We start from the raw sequence: 19,218 nt of genomic DNA, 5'->3' as shown, positions 1-19,218 counted from the left end.
GCAGGAGGCAACCAATTGACAATTGATGTGTTTCTCTCACATCGATGTTTCTCTCCGTCTCTCCTTCTCTCTTCCATTCTCTCTAAAAATCAATGGAAAAATATCCTTGGGTGAGGATTAACAAAATAAATAAATAAATAAAAAATAGTGAAATTTCCTATATTCCTTTTTGGGGGTAATAGATCTTTGCTATCTGATATCTTACACTAGCAGTGCATCGCAACTCGGACACTAAATTTTCAAAGACTAAAGTGAAATGTAATCCTCCTAAAACAAAGTTTTGTTTAACAAAAAACATTTAACACTACTTGAGTTTTAAAATTTAAATATAAAAAATTCAACTAGCCATATTTCAAATGCTCAATAGCCACATGTGGCTAGTACCTACCAAATTGGACATCATAGATTCAGATTATCTTCTCTAATAAAAATTTCTGCCCGGTTGGTATGGCTCAGCAGTTGAGTGTCAACTCATGCACCAGGAGGTCACTGGTTGGATTACCAGTCACAGCACATGCCCAGGTTTCAGGCTCCATTCCCAGCAGGAAGCATGCAAGGAGACAGCCAATGGATGTGTTTTTCTCTCATCCATGTTTTCTATCTCCCTCACTCTTCCAAATCAATAAAAACATATTAAAAAATTTTTCCCTCCATTTTATCTACTCATATTTCCCAATGTTTCTGAAATCTGAATAAGGCCAATAAACCCCTTAACTCTCAAGTTGCTGAAGTTATTCTAACCAAAAGTTGCCAGTTGACTAATATAGTGACTTAGTTATCTGAGTATGCTATATTTAAACCAAACTGCCAACTTCCACTCATGATGCCATCCTACAACTGTAATTTTCTAGCCTTGAAACATTTTTGAAAGATGTGGGGCAAGAAAGGAAATTGATGCGATCTAGGGGGAATCGTGCCTTGAAATCTGCCTGCAAAAGAATGAAATCTTATCTCTAAAGATGTTTGGAAGATCAAAACATCAATGTTGTCTTGCATATACACATAGATGTGGCAATATGGCTGTGGTGGTTTTAAAAATGCATCCACAAACTCTTTGACATGCCTTTCTTCTGAGATGAAGCTTACTATTCCTCCCATTGAGTGTGGGCCTGACCCAGTGACTCACTTCTAACATACAGACTATGGCAACACAAAGAATAGGTTATTAAAAAGACTGGCTTTCATCATGGGCATGCACTTTTTCTTGGGTCACTAGCTCTGGAGAAGCCAGCTGCTAAGCTGTGAGCTGCCCTATGGAGACACCCATGTGGAGGAGGTCTCCATCCCAACACCTAGCTAGGAATCAAGGGCTTTTTCATTCAATGGTCTGTGAGAAGCTGAGGCCAGTCAATGACCACATGAGTGGGCTTGGAAGGGAATTCTTTAGCCACAGCCAAGTTTTAAAATGACTAAGTCCAGACTGACAATTTGACTCTAACCTCAAGAGAGACCTCTGACCAGACCACTGAACTTAAGCTTCTTCAATTTCTGACCCACAGAATCTGTAAAATGATGTTTCTTGTTTTATGCTAAGTTTTGGGGCAATGTGTTATGCAGAAATGGAAAATTCATACAATGGCTTATGGTTTGAAAAAGCTCATTGCCAAATGAAGCATAATCATGTTAAGATAGTTCTCTTCCCAAGCGGCCCCAAATGAGCATATCTTGAATACCTGATATAACAACTTTTGAAATTAACCCTCAGAGTATGGATCTTATTCTTTGGAATGTTGCTTAATGGTTCCAATTCAGCATTTAAAAGTATCTGTCATTTACAGTTAAGTCTGGTGGTGAATAAGTAAATATTTTCATATGGACCAAGCTTAAGGATTGCTTCTAAAATGAAAGGCTTAATTTTCAGGTACTAGCTTGAAAGATGGTACTAATTTGGATATGTAATTTTTTAAATTCTTCCTCCCCTCCAAAATGACATCACTACTTTATAGTCATATCTCATTGGATAGGTAAATTAAGCCAGACTTTTGAAAACCACAATATACATTAGGAAATTAGTATTCTTTGTGATATTTACATTAAACGTTTTCTTTGAAATTAGGTTGGAGAAATACCACTAGATGCCACTGTTGTCATTTTTTTAGGGTTATAAAACAGGATGAAAGAACAGTTCAGAGTAACAAAATCAATTTTTGTGTCATAATGAACACTAGAAGAGAAACTGTTGGATTATGTCCAATAAAGAGCCAAGACCTTGTTTTCACTACACAGAACTTTATTGTGAAAGTAAATTAAACATACAAACACACAGTATGGCTAATAGTGGCGAAAGCAATCTGGTAGGTTAAGGCAAGTTTTAATGGAGATGAATTTAAAAAAGATGATGCAATGGTGTAACTTTGTTTAAATATAGGTTTTGAAAAAATATCAGATTGCATCAATAACTTAATAAAAGTAGTTTTCAAAGCTTGCACTATTGGAGAAAAAGGGCTCATGATCTTAATGCCAGCATTAAGACAGACGAAAGCAGCACAATGCTAAATGACAGGAAAAATTCAGTATTTACACAACAATGGCAACATGAACACTTAATAGATTTGATCATAGTTATTGGTGGACTAAAGCAATAGAGAAAAATGTACCATCATCATCATTGTTACTAAAAAAATTTTAAGTGCAGAAGTCAAAAACCAAGGAGCTCTGTGATAAAGTAACCTTAAAACACCACTGTAAGGACCACTTAAAAGGCGATTCCCTCAGGGGAAATTAGGGCACTGAGTGTGTAAACATGTGAGCTGTATAACACCAAATAACAACCAAATTCATTCATAGTACTTAGTTACACAAGATCAGCATGGTCTTTTATGATGTATTATTGTTTATAACAATTTAAACACACTCCTTACCATGCATGACTTCAAATATATAACAAACGTTTTTATTCTGAGATACTGGATATGTTTATGAATTATAAGACCTATGTACAATGAAAGTCATACCTCCCTCATCAATCAAGTATATATGTGTTTTAAATGCAATGACCTTATTCAGAATTCAGTTCATTTTCTGAACTGACCATGTCAGTTTTTCAAATTCTTTAAAATAATGCCATTCTATCATGGTAAAATACATTTTTGCAAAAAAATTCAGAAATGTAGTAACATTTAATGAATGTGACCATGAAAAATATTTGTAAGGAGGTGCCAAATGACTTAGCACTTTTTTCCAGTCTTGTATTAAAAACAAAACAAAAAAACAAAAACAAGTTGCATTCAATTTGACAGTGAGCCTATTTAAAAAATATTCCCGTACTAATTCATCTCAAAAGGTTCTATTAATAGTCCTTTTGGAAAATACCATATATATAACCTGTGAATTTTTTCCCCATAATAATTAATGGAAGAAAATGTATCCTCTGCACAGATGAACATTTTCTCTCTAACACTAATCTTTTATCACCCAGCATTGTTTTTACAAAAGCATGCATTATAAAATACACATAAAAGCAGCTATCTTAAACATGATTTTAATACAATATTACCTTTGTAGCTGATTCATCACTGTCTCCAGTTTAATATGCTGTTACATACATGAAGAAGCTCCAGTATCCCTTTTCTGATTGACTTAAAAAAAAAGAAAATCCCTGAATAAAACAGAAGCCAGCCTGCGACTTCTTTAGGCATTTCAGTAGAATATTATCATTAAGGAGATTATCTCCACACAAACTTATGATTATAGAACAGAATCTAAAATAGATCTGGGGAAGATTAGAGTCAATGCCAATTAAAAATTTTTATATTTAAGAAGGAAAGAAAAGGAGCTGATTATCAACATTTAAAAGGATACTGCAACTTTAACTGTAAACTTTGTTAGAAGGCTGTGGCAGACAGCTCTATGCTACTAGGGTTTTAGCTTGTAAATAATGCAAACACATCAGCAGTTTTAAAATGCCATAGACAATAAAAACACAAAAGAAAATGGGGGAAACAAAACAAAAAAACAAGAATGCCTAGCTAAAATGCAGCTGTATAACCAACACATCTAAAATCACACAAAAAAAGGGGGAAAAAAAATTAGAGTAACTGATTAGGGATAAAACCCTCTGATAAAAATTTAAATTTATTGACTTGTTTTTAAATGACATGAACTTTTAAATTAAAATGGAGGACAAATAAGAGCTTTACAAGTAGATAGTTTCAACTCACTAAAATAATGCCAACAAGGTAAGTTTGCATAGAAAAAATGTAAATTCATTACTGGCTACATGCATACAAAATTAGAAATGCAGGTATTATAATCATAGTGCAAAACCATGGCAGTTTGTGATGTCTTGTTACTGCCTAAGGTTGAGAGATAGGCTGTATGTAGTACCTCCAGTTATCACAGTTTCTGGTCTTTTAATCAATTATTTTTGTCGACTAGAAACAATGTACGTGGAAAGATTTGGGGAGCACATCTGCTGTGCTACTAATTAACGAAGTTTGAAGTCATCACCACCTAAAGTGGAACCAGGACTAGGGTCTTGTTGTCTTCTTGCCTGCAATGACAAAAATCATAGTTTGGGGTCAAAATATGTTTGAAAATTCAAGTGCTAGATAAATACGACAGTAGCACATAAGAAAAGTTTGCAACTAAAATGTTTTCAGCCAATATCTCTCCACATCTAAGAGGAAAAAGAACAATTTAAATTATGTATGAAATATTTGGCTAAAGTTTCCTTAAAAACCAAGAATAAAAATCTCGTTATATTTAAAAGAACATTATTGAAATATGTACCATGTATAAAAAAACAACAAATCTACATTTACTGTTTTGGGACTAAAGGGTTTAACTTATAACATAGTTGCTATTATTTACCCATTATACAGATAAAGAAAAATGGTTGAAAATGTAATAAATTTAATCTCTTATTGAATTCCTTCTCTGCCACCTGAACTTGAACTAAAAATCTCCACCTCAAGAAATAAAATCCAGAATTACTATGGATAAAATATTGTCTTTCAAAAGCAAAAATAGAAATGTAAAATTAGAGTTCTTGGTGCACTTGTATACCCAGAAGTATCTTTACAACAACATTTAACAACTAAGAGGCTTGACAATTATAAACACTGAGGATTTTAAGTTTTACTTTATAATAAAGATTTCCTAGTTAAACTATTTATGGCAAGTTATAGAGAACATCTAACAACTAACATACCGTGTATGACATTCTGATAATATAACCTAGTGCCCCTTTGGTCCACACGCAATATTTCAGTCTATTTCAGGAATTCCAGTGCACGCTTCCTCATAAGCTTTCTTTAGTGACTACTAATGTCAGTCAAACATAAACATCAGTTGGTATACAGAACTTGGCTCCTTCAACAACAGTTTTCCTATGTTAGATAAGGGCAACTCACTTTACCAATTGTTTAAGCAAAAAACCTCAAGGTCACCCATAATATCTCTCTCTCTGACACCCAACAGCAAATTATGACAGCTCTACCTTTAAGTATATGCTTAAACAAAATCTACACCAATAAAAGAGAAATATGTAAGTTGACTGTCCCTTGGTGATGCCCACTAGCCAATCAGGAGTGAGTATGCAAATCAACCTGACAAAGCTGGCAGGCAGCTGGGTGCAGTGCGGAAAAGCCTGTGCTCCGGCCAGAGCGAAGGTGGTGCTGGCAGCCAGGGGAAGGATCTATTTTTTTCTTTTTTAAAATATATTTTATTGATTTTTTAGAGAGGAAGGGAGAGCGATAGAGAGTTAGAAACATCGATGAGAGAGAAACATCGATCAGCTGCCTCCTGCACACCTCCTACTGGGGATATGCCCGTAACCAAGGTACATGCCCTTGACCGGAATTGAACCTGGGACCTTTCAGTCCGCAGGCCGATGCTCCATCCACTGAGCCAAACCGGTTAGGGCAGGAAGGTCTATTCTTGCACGAATCTTCGTGCATCGGGCCTCAAATAAATAAATATATCCTGAATCTGACCACTTCTGATTATCTTTACCATTCTCACCCTAGTCCAAGTGACCATCTTTTTCAATCTGGATCTTGTTTTTAACCCCCTATGTTACATACCAACAACTGGGATTAACTTCAATTATCCATGCAATCTTTAGCTAAATGGAATCATGTATCAATATCTCAACTGAGTCTCCACTGTCTGTCAGTTTTTAGAAACAAATTTAACCAACAGTCAAAATATTTCAATTCTTAATATCAAAAACAGTGATTAGAGCATTCTTGACATTCAAAGAACCATCTCAACAAGTCACACTTGTACTGTAAGATCAAGTTTAGTCAGAAGTTCCAGCTAAGTCATCATTTCTCAAGAGAGTTGTTATTCAGACAGACACAATACTGCCTTATTCACTTTAAAAAAATCAAATAAAATCCAACACTAACTTTTATTGTCTTTCCTATAAATTTTTATATTTCTCTAGCACACTTTATTTTTTATTTTTATCTTCACCTGAGGATATGTTTACTGATTTGAGGGAGGAAGGGAGGAGAGAGGGAGGGAGAAGGGAGGGAGAGAAACATTGCTAGGTTGTCTCCCAAACATGCCCTAGACCTGGGATCAAACCCTGCAACCTGGGTATGTGCCCTGACCAGAATAGGACCAGCAACCTTTTGGTGCATGGGACAACGCTCAACCAACTGAGCCACACCGGCCAGGGCAGACTTTATTGTTTTTATTAGCAGATTGCACTCTAAATTTTAGGGCATTCCTTTCAATGAACTAATCAGGTTAAAGTTATGCTGCATGGTTATAGACTAATACAGCTATGGAATATATATGGTCAGAAAAACAATTTATGTTCCATATAGAATTAATGCTAAATGTAGTAGTATAAGGACAGATCAATTCTGCAAAATCAGAGATGATGATATGAGTATCTGGTTTCAGAAAATGAAGGGTAGAAAGAGGCTGAGCAATGAAGAAACACAGAGAAAAGTCAATCCTAATTATATATTTAGAAATCACTACAAACCTACCAATACTTTGTGAAAAGCCCATTTCAGCTTTTGTCTTGAGATAAGAGTAATTTTCAAATTATTTTAATAATAAAGGGATGAGCCCTAGTCGGTTTGGCTCAGTGGATAGAGCATAAGCCTGTGGACTGAAGGGTCCCAGATTCGACTCCGGTCAAGAAAACATGCCCAGGTTGCAGGCTCGAGCATGCAGGAGGCAGCCAATCAATGATTCTCTCTCATCATTGGTGTTTCTCAAAAAATAAAAATAAAGGGATGACTTCAAAGGAGTACAAAGAATCAGCAGCAGCAACAGCTGGAGTTCTTCCTGGTCATGGCTATGCAGAGGTTACCATAGGTTTGTTTATATTTTTCTATTTATTTGTGTTTTTAGTTTCTATTTACATTGTTAAGAAGGAATGAGATAGATATAAGTCATATGAAGGAGGGTCAATAGGAAAATTAAAAGAGAAGTCTGATAAAGTATGAATGAGAGCAGAAGAGGGAAGAATGAGAGCTGGAAGACTGGGAGGAAATTTAATGCTAGAAGAGAAGATGTATGGGCTGCCACAGAAGGAGACAAATACAAAAACAGATTTAGGTTCAGTGAAATAGCTTCTACAGGACAAATTCAACAAATGTCTGAGCTGTCTTAAGAAGCAATGCTTTCTACTATGGCAGTTTTCTAGTGGAGGCTGAATGTTTTAGAAGGAATTCTTTTGTGGTTAATAAGCCTGACTAGATGATGGCAAAGAAACTCTCTAAACTGGATTATTTTAAAAGCATAATAAAGTTTATAATTTCTAGTTTTTTCTCCTTAGTCAATATATAGGGACTCTTGATTCTAATTTTTCATTAACTTTACCAGAATAGGGTTTTTAAAAAAATATTTTTTTATTGATTTTTTACAGAGAGGGAGGGAGAGAGAGAGTTAGAAACATCATGAGAAACATCGATCAGCTGCCTCCTGCACACCCTGCACTGGGGATGTGCCCGCAACCAAGGTACATGCCCTTGACCGGAATCAAACCTGGGACCCTTCAGTCCGCAGGCTGACGCTCTATCCACTGAGCCAAACCGGTTAGGGCAGTGGTTCTCAACCTTCCAAATGCCGCGACCCTTTAATACAGTTCCTCATGTTGTGGTGACCCCCAACCACAAAATTATTTTCGTTGCTACTTCATAACTGTAATTTTGCTACTGTTATGAATCATAATGTAAATATCTGATATGCAGGATGTATTTTCATTATTACAAATTGAACATAATTAAAGCATAGTAATTAATCACAAAAACAATATGTAATTATATATGGGAAAAGAAATTTTTTTATATATAATTTCCGATGGTCTTAGGCGACCCCTGTGAAAGGGTCGTTCGACCTCCAAAGGGGTCGCAACCCACAGGTTGGTGACCCACAGGTTGAGAACCGCTGGGTTAGGGCGATTTTCATTCTTTTATTATTAAGATCATCAAATTAGTGAACACTCTTCATGAGAAAATGCCCTAATAGTTAAAAATAGCTAAACAGGGGACTCTTCCCCCTCTCCACATGGGACTCTGTGCTTGTTTCTCAATAAATTTCCACCTTTGCTATAAAAAAAATTTAAAAAGTTAAACACTGTTGGGGGTGTGCAGTATAGGAGCAGCCGATTAATGATTCTCTCTCATCACTTATGTTTCTCTCTCTCTCTCTCTCTCCCTCTTCCTTCCTCTCAGAAATCAATAAAAATAGATTTTAAAAAAGTATACCACTTCATAAATATTTGAACTATAAAGTGATATTTCAAAATAAGATAGTGAAAAGAATCCACATTTCTGTGCTTGGATAGGGATGGCTCTACCACCTTAGCTATGTGATCTTAGACAAGCTTCTCATCCTCTCTCAGCCTCAGTTCTTCAAAATGGAGACATACTTTATAAGAGCATTTAAGAATCAAGGGTAAAGCAAATATTGTAGTGTATCCAGCTGTGTCATCATTTCTCATGTGTGGCACATACTTAGCACTCATGCTGCTGTTATTAGAACAAAGCTGCTCATCACTTCTCAATTTATCTATATGAACTTCTCAAAAGTTAAAAAAAAATCTGAATCCTGCGGTTAAGGGTAATTTTACAAATTAAAACAAGATTAAAACAAAATAAATTTTTAAAAAGTCTACATTTCCTACATCAGACAGCAAACTGAGTCACTCTCTCAGTGTGGGAGAAGACAGATTTAGTATCCTCTTCCTCATTAATCCTTTTCTGATTCTCATTCTTAGTCCCAGTTCATAGTTCATATTCCCAGTTTACTCTCATCTAATGCCTTTAGCCAACACACACTTCAGGAAGGCCCAGTATAGACAGATTCTTATGTTAATTGGTCCTTCCTTACCCAAATATGAGTGTTGGTAGAGTTAAGTGATTTGAAAACTGAAGTCTGTGGGAATTTAAAATGAATAAGGTTGGGAGTTTTTTTTTCTTCTTGGACCACACAGAATAGAAGGCTCCAAAAACATACAAAACACAAATACAAAAAAACCACATAAAGCCTTTTGCCTGTTTTTACTTCCAAATAGTTTCCACATAAAATTCTTCTATGATTTGCTGAACTGCATTAAAACTGCCTAAAGCTGGATAAGCAATATTATTTACCCATTCTGACATTAAAGGTAACAACTTATTTGCTAATGCTTTATAACCTAACCAATGATACCAGTTTCTAGATACTAGAGAAAATCTCATTCAGCACTATCACTTTGCAGCTGAATTAAGAACAAACAGTGCCATATTATAGTTTTAGGTTAAGAGACCAATCAAGTGAAAGCTGTTGCTAGTTACAGAGTGTGTACAAGCTGCTATCGAACTGATGACAGAGGTATATTTTTCATTTATCTATGACCAGAGCATGTAGCCTGTCCCTTATTAACCTCAATATCCCTCAACAAAAGCCAAAAGTAAGGTATTTAAATTATAGTTACAGAGATATGTAACCTGAAGAGAACTGCCATAGGTAGCATGTCAACATTTTCAAATCATTGGAGAAAAGGCACTGGGCTACTTCTATGTGGCAACAGGCAAATAATAATGGTTCCACCCACGAATTACCCCCTCTCACCAGGCATCAGGACCATCCACTGGAACCAGCAAGAAATGGGCAGGCGCATTTCATAGAATAAATGTCCATGATTATTTTAATTATTTATTTTTAAAAGAGAGTAAGGGAGAGGGAGAGAAAGATAGAAACATCAATGATGAGACAGAAATATTGATTGGCTGCTTCCTGCATGCCCCCTACTGGGGATCAAGCTCAAAACCCAGGCATGTGCCCTTGACTGGAATCGAACCTGGGACCCTTCAGATGCTCTATTCACTGAACCAAACCATCCAGAGCTATTTTTTCTTTTTAAAAGTCTACATTTTTTTAAGTCTACAGAACAGTGCACAAATCATAAATATGCACCATGGTGAGTTTTCACTAAGTGAACACACCTATGTAACCAGCATCAAGAAATAAAACATTACCAAAACTTGGGAAGTTCCCCTTATACCTTCTCCCCCAGGTAACTGCTATCTTTATCTCCAAAGAATCAAGAAAAGTACAAAATCTTTTATTGTTAGAGAAATATACAAACAGCCCAGCCAATGTGGCTCAATGGATTGAGCATAGTCTCATGCACCAGGAGGTCACTTGTTTGATTCCCAGTCAGGGCACATGCCAGGGTTGCAGGCTCAATCCCCCGTAGGGGGCGTGCAGGAGGCAGCTGATCTCTTTCTCATTGATGTTTCTACCTTTCTCTCCCTCTCCTTTCCTCTCTAAAAATCAATAATAAAACAAAAAAAAATTTAAAAATACACAAACAACCCTGGCCAGTGTGTCTCAGTTGGTTGGGCATTATCCCATGGATCAGAAGGTTGCTGGTTCAATTTGAGGTTGGGGCCCATGCCCAGGTTGCAGGCTCAATCCCCGGTGGGGAGTGTACGGGAGATGGCTGATCCATGTTTCACTCTCACATTGATGTTTCATTCCCTCTCCCTCTCTCTCTCTAAATATCAATTTAAAAAAATACACAAATCAAAAAACAAACAAAGCCAGAATCTAAAGTAGCTTGGCAAAATAATATCTGAAGTGAGGATATGCCTGCCTTTATTGAGAGTCCAGATACGGTGTGAATCAAGGTACACAGAATGAGGTGAAGAAACTAGCTTGCACTGAGCCCCAATATAAGTGTTAGATACTGAGCAACCCAGGAGGAAAGGTGTTAGCCCTGTTTTACAGATGAGGCTCAAGAAAATAAGCAGCTTTCCCAATGTCATATGGTAACAAGTAGTGGGGTTAGGATTTAAAACCAGGGAAATCTATTACAAACCTCTTGTTCATTCTTCTATATCAAAGACTCTCAAGTTACATGCTGCCAACTACTGGGTTCCCTGAAAATACCCCACAGACTCTAGAGGGAGACCAGGATAATCTCTACCCCTGATTCACTGAGCAGTGTTCCTGTATCTATTTTATCTATTGGCGTTCTGTATAAAATTTCAAATGGAGAAAGGATTTCACATTTTTTAAAGCAACCTATATGCCAGAGAATACAGACAGCAAGTTATAAAGTCTTCAATTTTCACCATTCTGTATTAACATTAAAAACAAATTTTATTTTTTCTAAATAGGTAATATATACATGATATAAAATTCAAAAGGTACAAAAAATAAGTAGTGAAAAGTAATCATCCTCCTGTGTGGCCCCTAGATACCTGATTCCCTCTGTAATTTCCAGTTACAGTTTCTTACTGTATCCTTATTAGAGAGGCTATGCACAAACAAGTATGTGTATGTATTCCTTTTAAAAATACCCACAGGGTAATAAGATATTATTATACACAGTGTTCTGTTCTTTTTGCATATCATTTTACTATATACCAAAGATTTAACAGTACTTGGACACGGTTACTAAATAGTGTTTATTCATTTCACTATGGTTTTTCAATTGCCAAATTAATGATAATTTGTCATTACCTCTAAAAAATAAAGAAAATATCAGACTACTAAAATACCCTTTTACAGAAAAATCAGAAAAAGAAAATGCTAAATCCTACTATGGATGATGGATTAAAACTTTCTAAATTTTACAAATGGTAAAATAGAAACATGTCCAATGAATTTTTTAAACTGATTTCAGGTTAAAAGATTGGCGAAAATCAAACCCATTGAGCTGTTAACCATGTGGGGTTTTGCTTCCTGCTGTTAGAGACCTCAACCTTACACATATATTAAATGCTCATGAGCACCACAATTACAAGTTTAGCATACCAGGGCCAGAGGTCAGAGAGTTATCCAAACAGGGGTGGGACATCCCTAAGGCTCTGTGCTGCCAGGATCTCATGCTTACAAGGACTATCTACTACTGGGTTACTACCACCCACGAATTACCATTGCTCCTTGGACCCCGTCTCACCAGGCATCAGGACCACCCACTGGAACCATTATTATTCTCTTCTGTCTCAGCCTTTTCTTTTCCAGGTAAAATGATTTCTAAACTCTCCTGGCAGATTTTATTTTTTAACTTAATCATCTTTATGGGTGATGTGGAAATTCATTTCCCAGTGCTAGCCTGTACTTGTGGAGACCTTTTGGTTAGGAAACTGATTTAAGCCTTCTTTCTTCCTTCTATTAACCAACTATTTAAAAGAAAGTCAATTAATTTTTCTCAGTTTCTTCAACTGTAATAAGAATGTCTAGCTGAATGTAAGAAAACAAATTGTTTTAAAATAAAATTGTGATAAAAAATATCAAAACTGAAACAAACAACAGAAAAGAAACATTGTTCCATATATGATATTAAGGCCTCTTATAGTACTTTAATTATAGGAAGAAAACATTTTTAATGTTCTCCTTTTAGGAAAAAGGAGGTAAACTGCAAGAAAACAAGCTGACATAAGGAATTTGTTATGGATTTTTTTTTTTAAGGGAAGCAAAAGCACAAATTGGTAGTTACAAATAGTTACAGAATAATCACAGAGATATAAATAACAACATAGAGAATATACTACTATAGTCAGTAATATTATAACTAGAGGTCCAGTGCACAAGATTTGTGTACTGGGGGGTGAGGGTGGGGGTGGGGGTGCGCCCCTCAGCCCGGCCTGTGCCCTCTCGCAATCCAGGACCCCTCGGGGGATGTCCGCCTGTCAAGGGGATGGGGCCTAAGCCAGCAGTCAGACATCCCTCTTGCAGTCCGGGGCTCTTGCAGTCCAGGACCTCTCGCTCCTCTGCCGCCTGCCTGCAGCAGAGGCAGGAGAGGCTTCTGCCACCACAGCTGCGCTCGCCAGCTGTGAGCCCAGCTTCTGGCTGAGCAGCGCTCCCCCTGTGTGAGTGCACTGACCACCAGGGGGCAGCTCCTGAGTTGAGCATCTGCTCCCTGGTTGTTAGTGCGTGTCATAGAGACCGGTCATTCCGCTGTTCAGTCAATTTGCATATTAGGCTTTTATTATATAGGATTATGCATGGGGCAAGTTGGGTTTTTGAAATATTGGGGGATCACTTTGTACAGTATATGATTGTCTAACCACTGTGCTGTATGCCTGAAACTAATACAGCGTAATATTGAAGGTAAACTGTAATTCTAAAAAATATATATAAGTAAATAATAAAAAGGGAAGCAAAATATACATATGCAAAGTGCCAAAAGACATACATACCCCAAACTCCCTTAAGTAACTGGCAGTGCAAGCTCAGGAGTCTGATTCCTGCCCAATTTTCTCGATGACAGTTCTCTACAAGAACTGATGTTTTAAATTATTGCCATAAAGAACTACAAGATCTTAAATCATTGATGAAAATATAATAATTTTTTTCTGTGCTCTACATCATAATGCAAGGAAAGTGCCTGATACACTTTAGAGAACTAAAAGGATGTTCTTATTAGCCATATAATTCAATTAACTGGAACCATCACTGGGTAGAGCTTTTAGTGTGAAAGTATTTTAGATCTATTATTTATTGTAGGCATACACATACCAAGCACCATACTAAGTGCTTTACAAACATTTTCCTATTTAATTCTCACAATAATTTCTATGAGAAATCTCTTAAGAGAGATTGGCAAATGATGGAACAGGAGTCTCAAGTAGGTCTGACTACGAAGCCCATGCTTTCAAATCACTGACAGAAAACCAACTGGAAACTATCCGCACAATAAATTATTTGGCACTTCCATCAACAAACTGTATTTTTCTTTAAACAAATATAAACACACACACATAAACTCACACATCAAAATGTTTTTCTTCAAGTAAAATTGTTTATAAGAATAATCAAACTAATCCTAGCTCGGTTTCTCAGTGTCTAGAGTGTTGCCCCAAAGACCAAAGGGTCGAGGATTCAATCCCCAGCCCTGGTCAGGGCAATGTCTCTCTCTCTCACGTGGATGTTTCTCTCTCTTTTTCTCTTCCCCTAGCCCTCCCTAGAAAAAGGGTACTTTGAAATATTAAATTTTTCTCTATAAAGAGAATACAAAAAATGACCAAAAATTATACTGTTACAAAATCAACAAAAATATTCACAGACAAATTAAATATAATATTGCAAAGAGTTTTAATAATGTTCTAAAAATGTTTTCTATGATAAAAGGTATTTTAAAACAAAGAATCTGAAAAATAATTAAGAAAAAATAGGTAGCCCTAACCGGTTTGGCTCAGTGGATAGAGCGTCGGCCTGCGGACTGAAGGGTCCCAGGTTCGACTCTGGTCAAGGGCATGTACCTTGGTTGCGGGCACATACCCAGTAGGGAGTGTGCAGGAGGCAGCTGATCGATGTTTCTCTCTCATTGATATTTCTAACTCTCTATCCCTCTCCCTTCGTCTCTGTAAAATATCAATAAAATATATATAAAAAAAGAAAAAATAGGTAAAATATTTGGATCGATGAATTAAGAGAAAATACACATATGGTAAATGCTTTTTATAAAAACCACTAAGTGAAGAATTCATGTACAACCTTAAAATTAAGGCAAAGTTTCTTTATACCAATTACATTTAATAAGGACAAAATCATGGAGTTTAACTATTGAAAATGAAAGCCAAAATTAAATTTAAACTATTTTAAAACATTATGCACAAACGTCACAAATAGAGCCTCAGAGTTTGGGGGGAAGTACTAACCAGATACTGCCAGCAGCTGTGAAACTCTCACCTCCATTTCCTCCCGATGAGACCTGTCTCTATCTTCAAATTCACGTGTTCTTCTCCGAGCCTCTTCAGAGGCGTGTCGTGCTAACGCATCCTCCTGCTATCAGAAGAATACAAGAAATAAATATTTTAATTTATAATAAAAACTCAAAACTGGAGGGTGCTTTACTTGTGGAAGGAAAAAACAGCAGAATATTCCTCAAAACATCAAAACCATAAAAAATTAATGTATAAGCGACTTTAAAAAGAAAACTGAGTATTTTCATGTTTTATACCACACTTTGGAAATAACTAAAAATGCTCTTCCCTTTTCTTTCCCTACCTCATCCTATTCATCAAAATAAAATCATGATCAAGTCAATATTTAAACCATAGATGTACAAGAAAAACGTTGGGTATATACATCTATAATTGGGATAAGACAGGACAAGCCCTCCAATTATAACACTAAAGCTAGAAATACAAAAGAGAATATTAACAGGGTTATACAAATATTAGAAATTTCTAAACAAAAAAAGTAAATAAAATTCCATGGGATATTATTTTTTTTTTTAATATATTTTATTGATTTTTTACAGAGAGGAAGGGAGAGAGATAGAGAGTCAGAAACATCGATGAGAGAGAAACATCGATCAGCTGCCTCCTGCACATCTCCCACCGGGGATGTGCCCGCAACCCAGGCACACGCCCTTGACCGGAATCGAACCTGGGACCCTTCAGTCCGCAGGCCGACGCTCTATCCACTGAGCCAAACCGGCTTCGGCTCCATGGGATATTATTAAAAAAATGTTTGTAACATAGGACAAATCTATCCTAATCCTTTCTCAATTAATGGATAAAGATTTGCACATGAAGGAACTCCACATACCTCAAACTCACCGTGTCTAAAAAGGTAACCAATTTAACCTTCCTCCTTTACCCTTCTTTAGTCTAAGTTAGTGGCACCACTTACTAATTTCTGTCAGAAACCGGAGCCACCTTTGACTCTTCATTCTCCCGTCTCCACAGAGCCAATCAACAACCAAGTCCTATCCATTCGACCGCCTAAATATTTTTGGAATCTTTAGTCTCTTTTTTATTCCTACATTTTCCTAGTTCAGAATCCTAAGATCTCTTACCTAAATTATTGCAAAGGTCTCCTAAACAGTCTCTTCCTGTTTCTAATCTGTCACTCCCTAACCCACCACAAAGCCATCAAAGCCATATTCTACAGCACAATCTGACTACAATACCCTCCAACTTAAAAAATCTCTGACCATTGCTAGAATACACATTAGAGGCTAATCATTTCTTTAGGGAATTAGATCACATGTCGTGCTTCATTTCATTGTGTAATTTTCCTGTACTGTCTACAGCACAGGATGCTCAACCTTTGCAGCTACACACTCCTCAATAATAGGATTTCCAATAGTACAATTGAAGAAACTAAAAGATCAAAAACAATACAAAAAAAGTAATCAATATTCACCTTCCTAGATTCATTGCAACAAGGGTGGCCAGGTAACTTAGTTCTTAACCAATGAGAAAGAAACATAAGTCAACCTAATGGGGCTTCTAAAAAGTCATTTAAGAGACATTTCATCTGGAGAGGGAACCAAGATGGCCATAGGTAAAAACGCCTGTACTCACTGCCCCCCACAACTGCCGGGAAGCTGGCTAAATGGAAGTCCTACAACTAGAGAAGTAAAGAAGAAAGCACACTGAAACTGGTAGGAGGCAGGGAACGGGCTGGTCTGGCACCCATGTGTGCCACATTTTTAATTGGGAAGGAGATCTTTTCTGCGGGAGGTCGCCCAAAGGAGCCAGGGGTCCCAGCCCCCCAGCCCAGGGTCCCAGAGCTGGGAAAAGAAGTCCCCATAACTACAGGCTGTAAAAACCAGCTGTTCTTCTTAAAATGCCAGCACCACGAACTGAACTTGCAAGGTCCTGCTTCATCTGAGCTCCAGCACCAGGGCGAGGCTCTGGGGAACACATTTGTCTGGCATCAGGGCAGGAACTTGGGGGTGGCTTTCTCCGAGACGGAGGTACTCACAGGGATCATTCTTCCTGTGCTGGGATCTCCCCAGTTGCAGGGCTGACTGGCAGCCATTTCTGTTTGCTCCACCCTGGTTCTCTACAACCCAACTTCATCCAATTTACAACTCCACTCAAGCTGCTTGCAGCGGCTTTTGTATTTGAATGGCCTGTCCTTGAAAATCTCAAATAAGCTGCAGTTGGGTCAGGGAGCCCCAAACATATCAATAAAAGGCCCAAGACCTGGCACCAGCACTGGCCTGCCTTGCTTCATACTGGGGCTTATCTGGGCACTTCAAACCCAATACAAAGAGGAGGAATCTGTAGATCTCTCGTAGCTCCTGCTGGGTGGCCCTAAGCAGTGGATGACTTTGTATCTCCCTGGAGACCCAAGAGCCAGTGTACCCAGTGGTCAGTATCAGGCCATACCAGATTACAACTCTACACATCCATGAGCGACACACTCAAGGGGCAGACTCAGTGAGCACCAAAGCCCCCCTGAAGCAAGTCCTGCTCCATAGGGGTGTCTCCTGCATAGCAGCTCTCCCACTGTAGTCACAGCTGGTCCTCAGAGCAAATTGGCCTGAAGGTCAATTCCTCCCAGAGACACCAAAAGCTATCAAGTCTCAACTACAACGAAACTGTGCTAAGCCACCGTAGCCGGTTTGGCTCAGTGGAAAGAGCGTCGGCCTGCAGACTGAAGGGTCCCAGGTTCGATTCCGGTCAAGGGCATGTACCTTGGTTGCGGGCACATCCCTGGTGGGGAGTGTGCAGGAGGCAATTGATGTTTCTCTCTCATCGATGTTTCTAACTCTCTATCCCTCTCCCTTCCTCTCTGTAAAAAATCAATAAAATATATATTTTAAATAAAAAACAAACAAACTGTGCTAAGCCAACAAAGGGGTGCACCTAGAGTTCCCAGCTCAGGTGACTGGGGAGGCTGAGTCACTGGGCCCTATAGGACACCTACTACACAAGGCCACTCTGTCAACTCAAGGAGACATAGCATCTCTATCCAATACATAAAAACAAACACAGGGAAGCAGCCAAAATGTGGAGACAAAGAACCATGTCACAAATGAAAGAAATGGAAGAAAGCAAACTACTGGATATAGTAGTTCAAAACCACGGTTATAAGGTTACTCAAGAATCTTCTAGAAACCTCTAAGGGACTTAGTGATACTTTCAAGAATCTTAGTGAGAATACCAAAAAAAATGGAAAAGGTCCAGTCAGAAATTAAGCATACACTGACTGAAATAAAGAATAACATACAGGATTCAATAGTAGAATAGAGGATTCTGAGAATCAAATCAATGATTTGAAATCTGAGGAAGCAAAAAACACCCAACCAGAAGAGCAAAAAGAAGTAAGAATCCAAAAATATGAAGATAGTGTAAGGAGCCTTTAGAACAAGTTCAAGTGTACTAACATCAGAATTATGGGGATGCCAGAAGAAAAAAAGAGAACAAGATATTGAAAACCTATTTGAAGAAGTAATGACAGAAAACATCCTCTACCTGGTGAAAGAAATAGTCCAGGTAGCACAGAGATTCCCAAACAAGAGAATCCCAAAGAGGACCACACCAAGACACTTCATAATTAAAATGCCAAGGGCTAAAGACAAAGAGAGAATCTTAAAAGCAGCAAGTGAAAAGCACTTAGTAACCTATAAGGGAATGCCTATAAGACTGTCAGCTGATTTCTCAACAGAAACTATGCAGGCCAGAAGGGAGTGGCAAGAAATATTCAAAGTGATGAATAGCAAGGACCTAAAACCAAGATTACTCTGCCCAGCAAAGCTATCATTGAGAATTGAAGGTCAGATAAAGTGCTTCACAGACAAGAAAAAGCTAAAGGAGTTCATCACCACCAAACCAGTATTATATGAAATGTTGAAGGGTATTCTTTAAGAAAAGAAAGAAGAATAAAAAGAAAAAGATAAAAAAATATGAACAAAATGACACCAAATACATACCTATCAACAACTGAATCTAAAAATCAAAATAAAAAAATAAGAAATCTAATGAACATAATAAACTGGTGAATAAAATACAATCAGCGGCATGAAAATGGAACAGACTGTTGATTCTCAGAAGGGGGCGGGGGGGGGGG

The 19,218-nt window shown here is 37.5% G+C and overlaps 1 protein-coding gene across 1 annotated transcript in view; it reads right to left on the bottom strand.

Moving 5' to 3' along the window:
• Window positions 1-2,212: 2,212 nt before the first annotated feature.
• The window catches only part of CBFB (core-binding factor, beta subunit), a 71,417-nt gene continuing 54,411 nt past the window's right edge, over window positions 2,213-19,218 (bottom strand). The window contains exons 5-6 of the mRNA XM_014547797.1: window positions 15,097-15,192; window positions 2,213-4,492 (exon numbers count right to left, since the gene is read on the bottom strand). Of these exons, the coding sequence (XP_014403283.1) occupies window positions 4,427-4,492; window positions 15,097-15,192 (162 nt within the window). The 3' untranslated portion in view covers window positions 2,213-4,426. The remainder of the gene's footprint in view (window positions 4,493-15,096; window positions 15,193-19,218) is intronic.

This window comes from Myotis brandtii, unplaced genomic scaffold, assembly GCF_000412655.1.
Source record: "Myotis brandtii unplaced genomic scaffold, ASM41265v1 scaffold486, whole genome shotgun sequence".
In the NCBI taxonomy this organism is placed as follows: Eukaryota; Metazoa; Chordata; class Mammalia; order Chiroptera; family Vespertilionidae; genus Myotis; species Myotis brandtii.
Note: the sequence above shows the minus strand (reverse complement) of the source record. Positions and strands in the feature narration are given on the sequence as shown.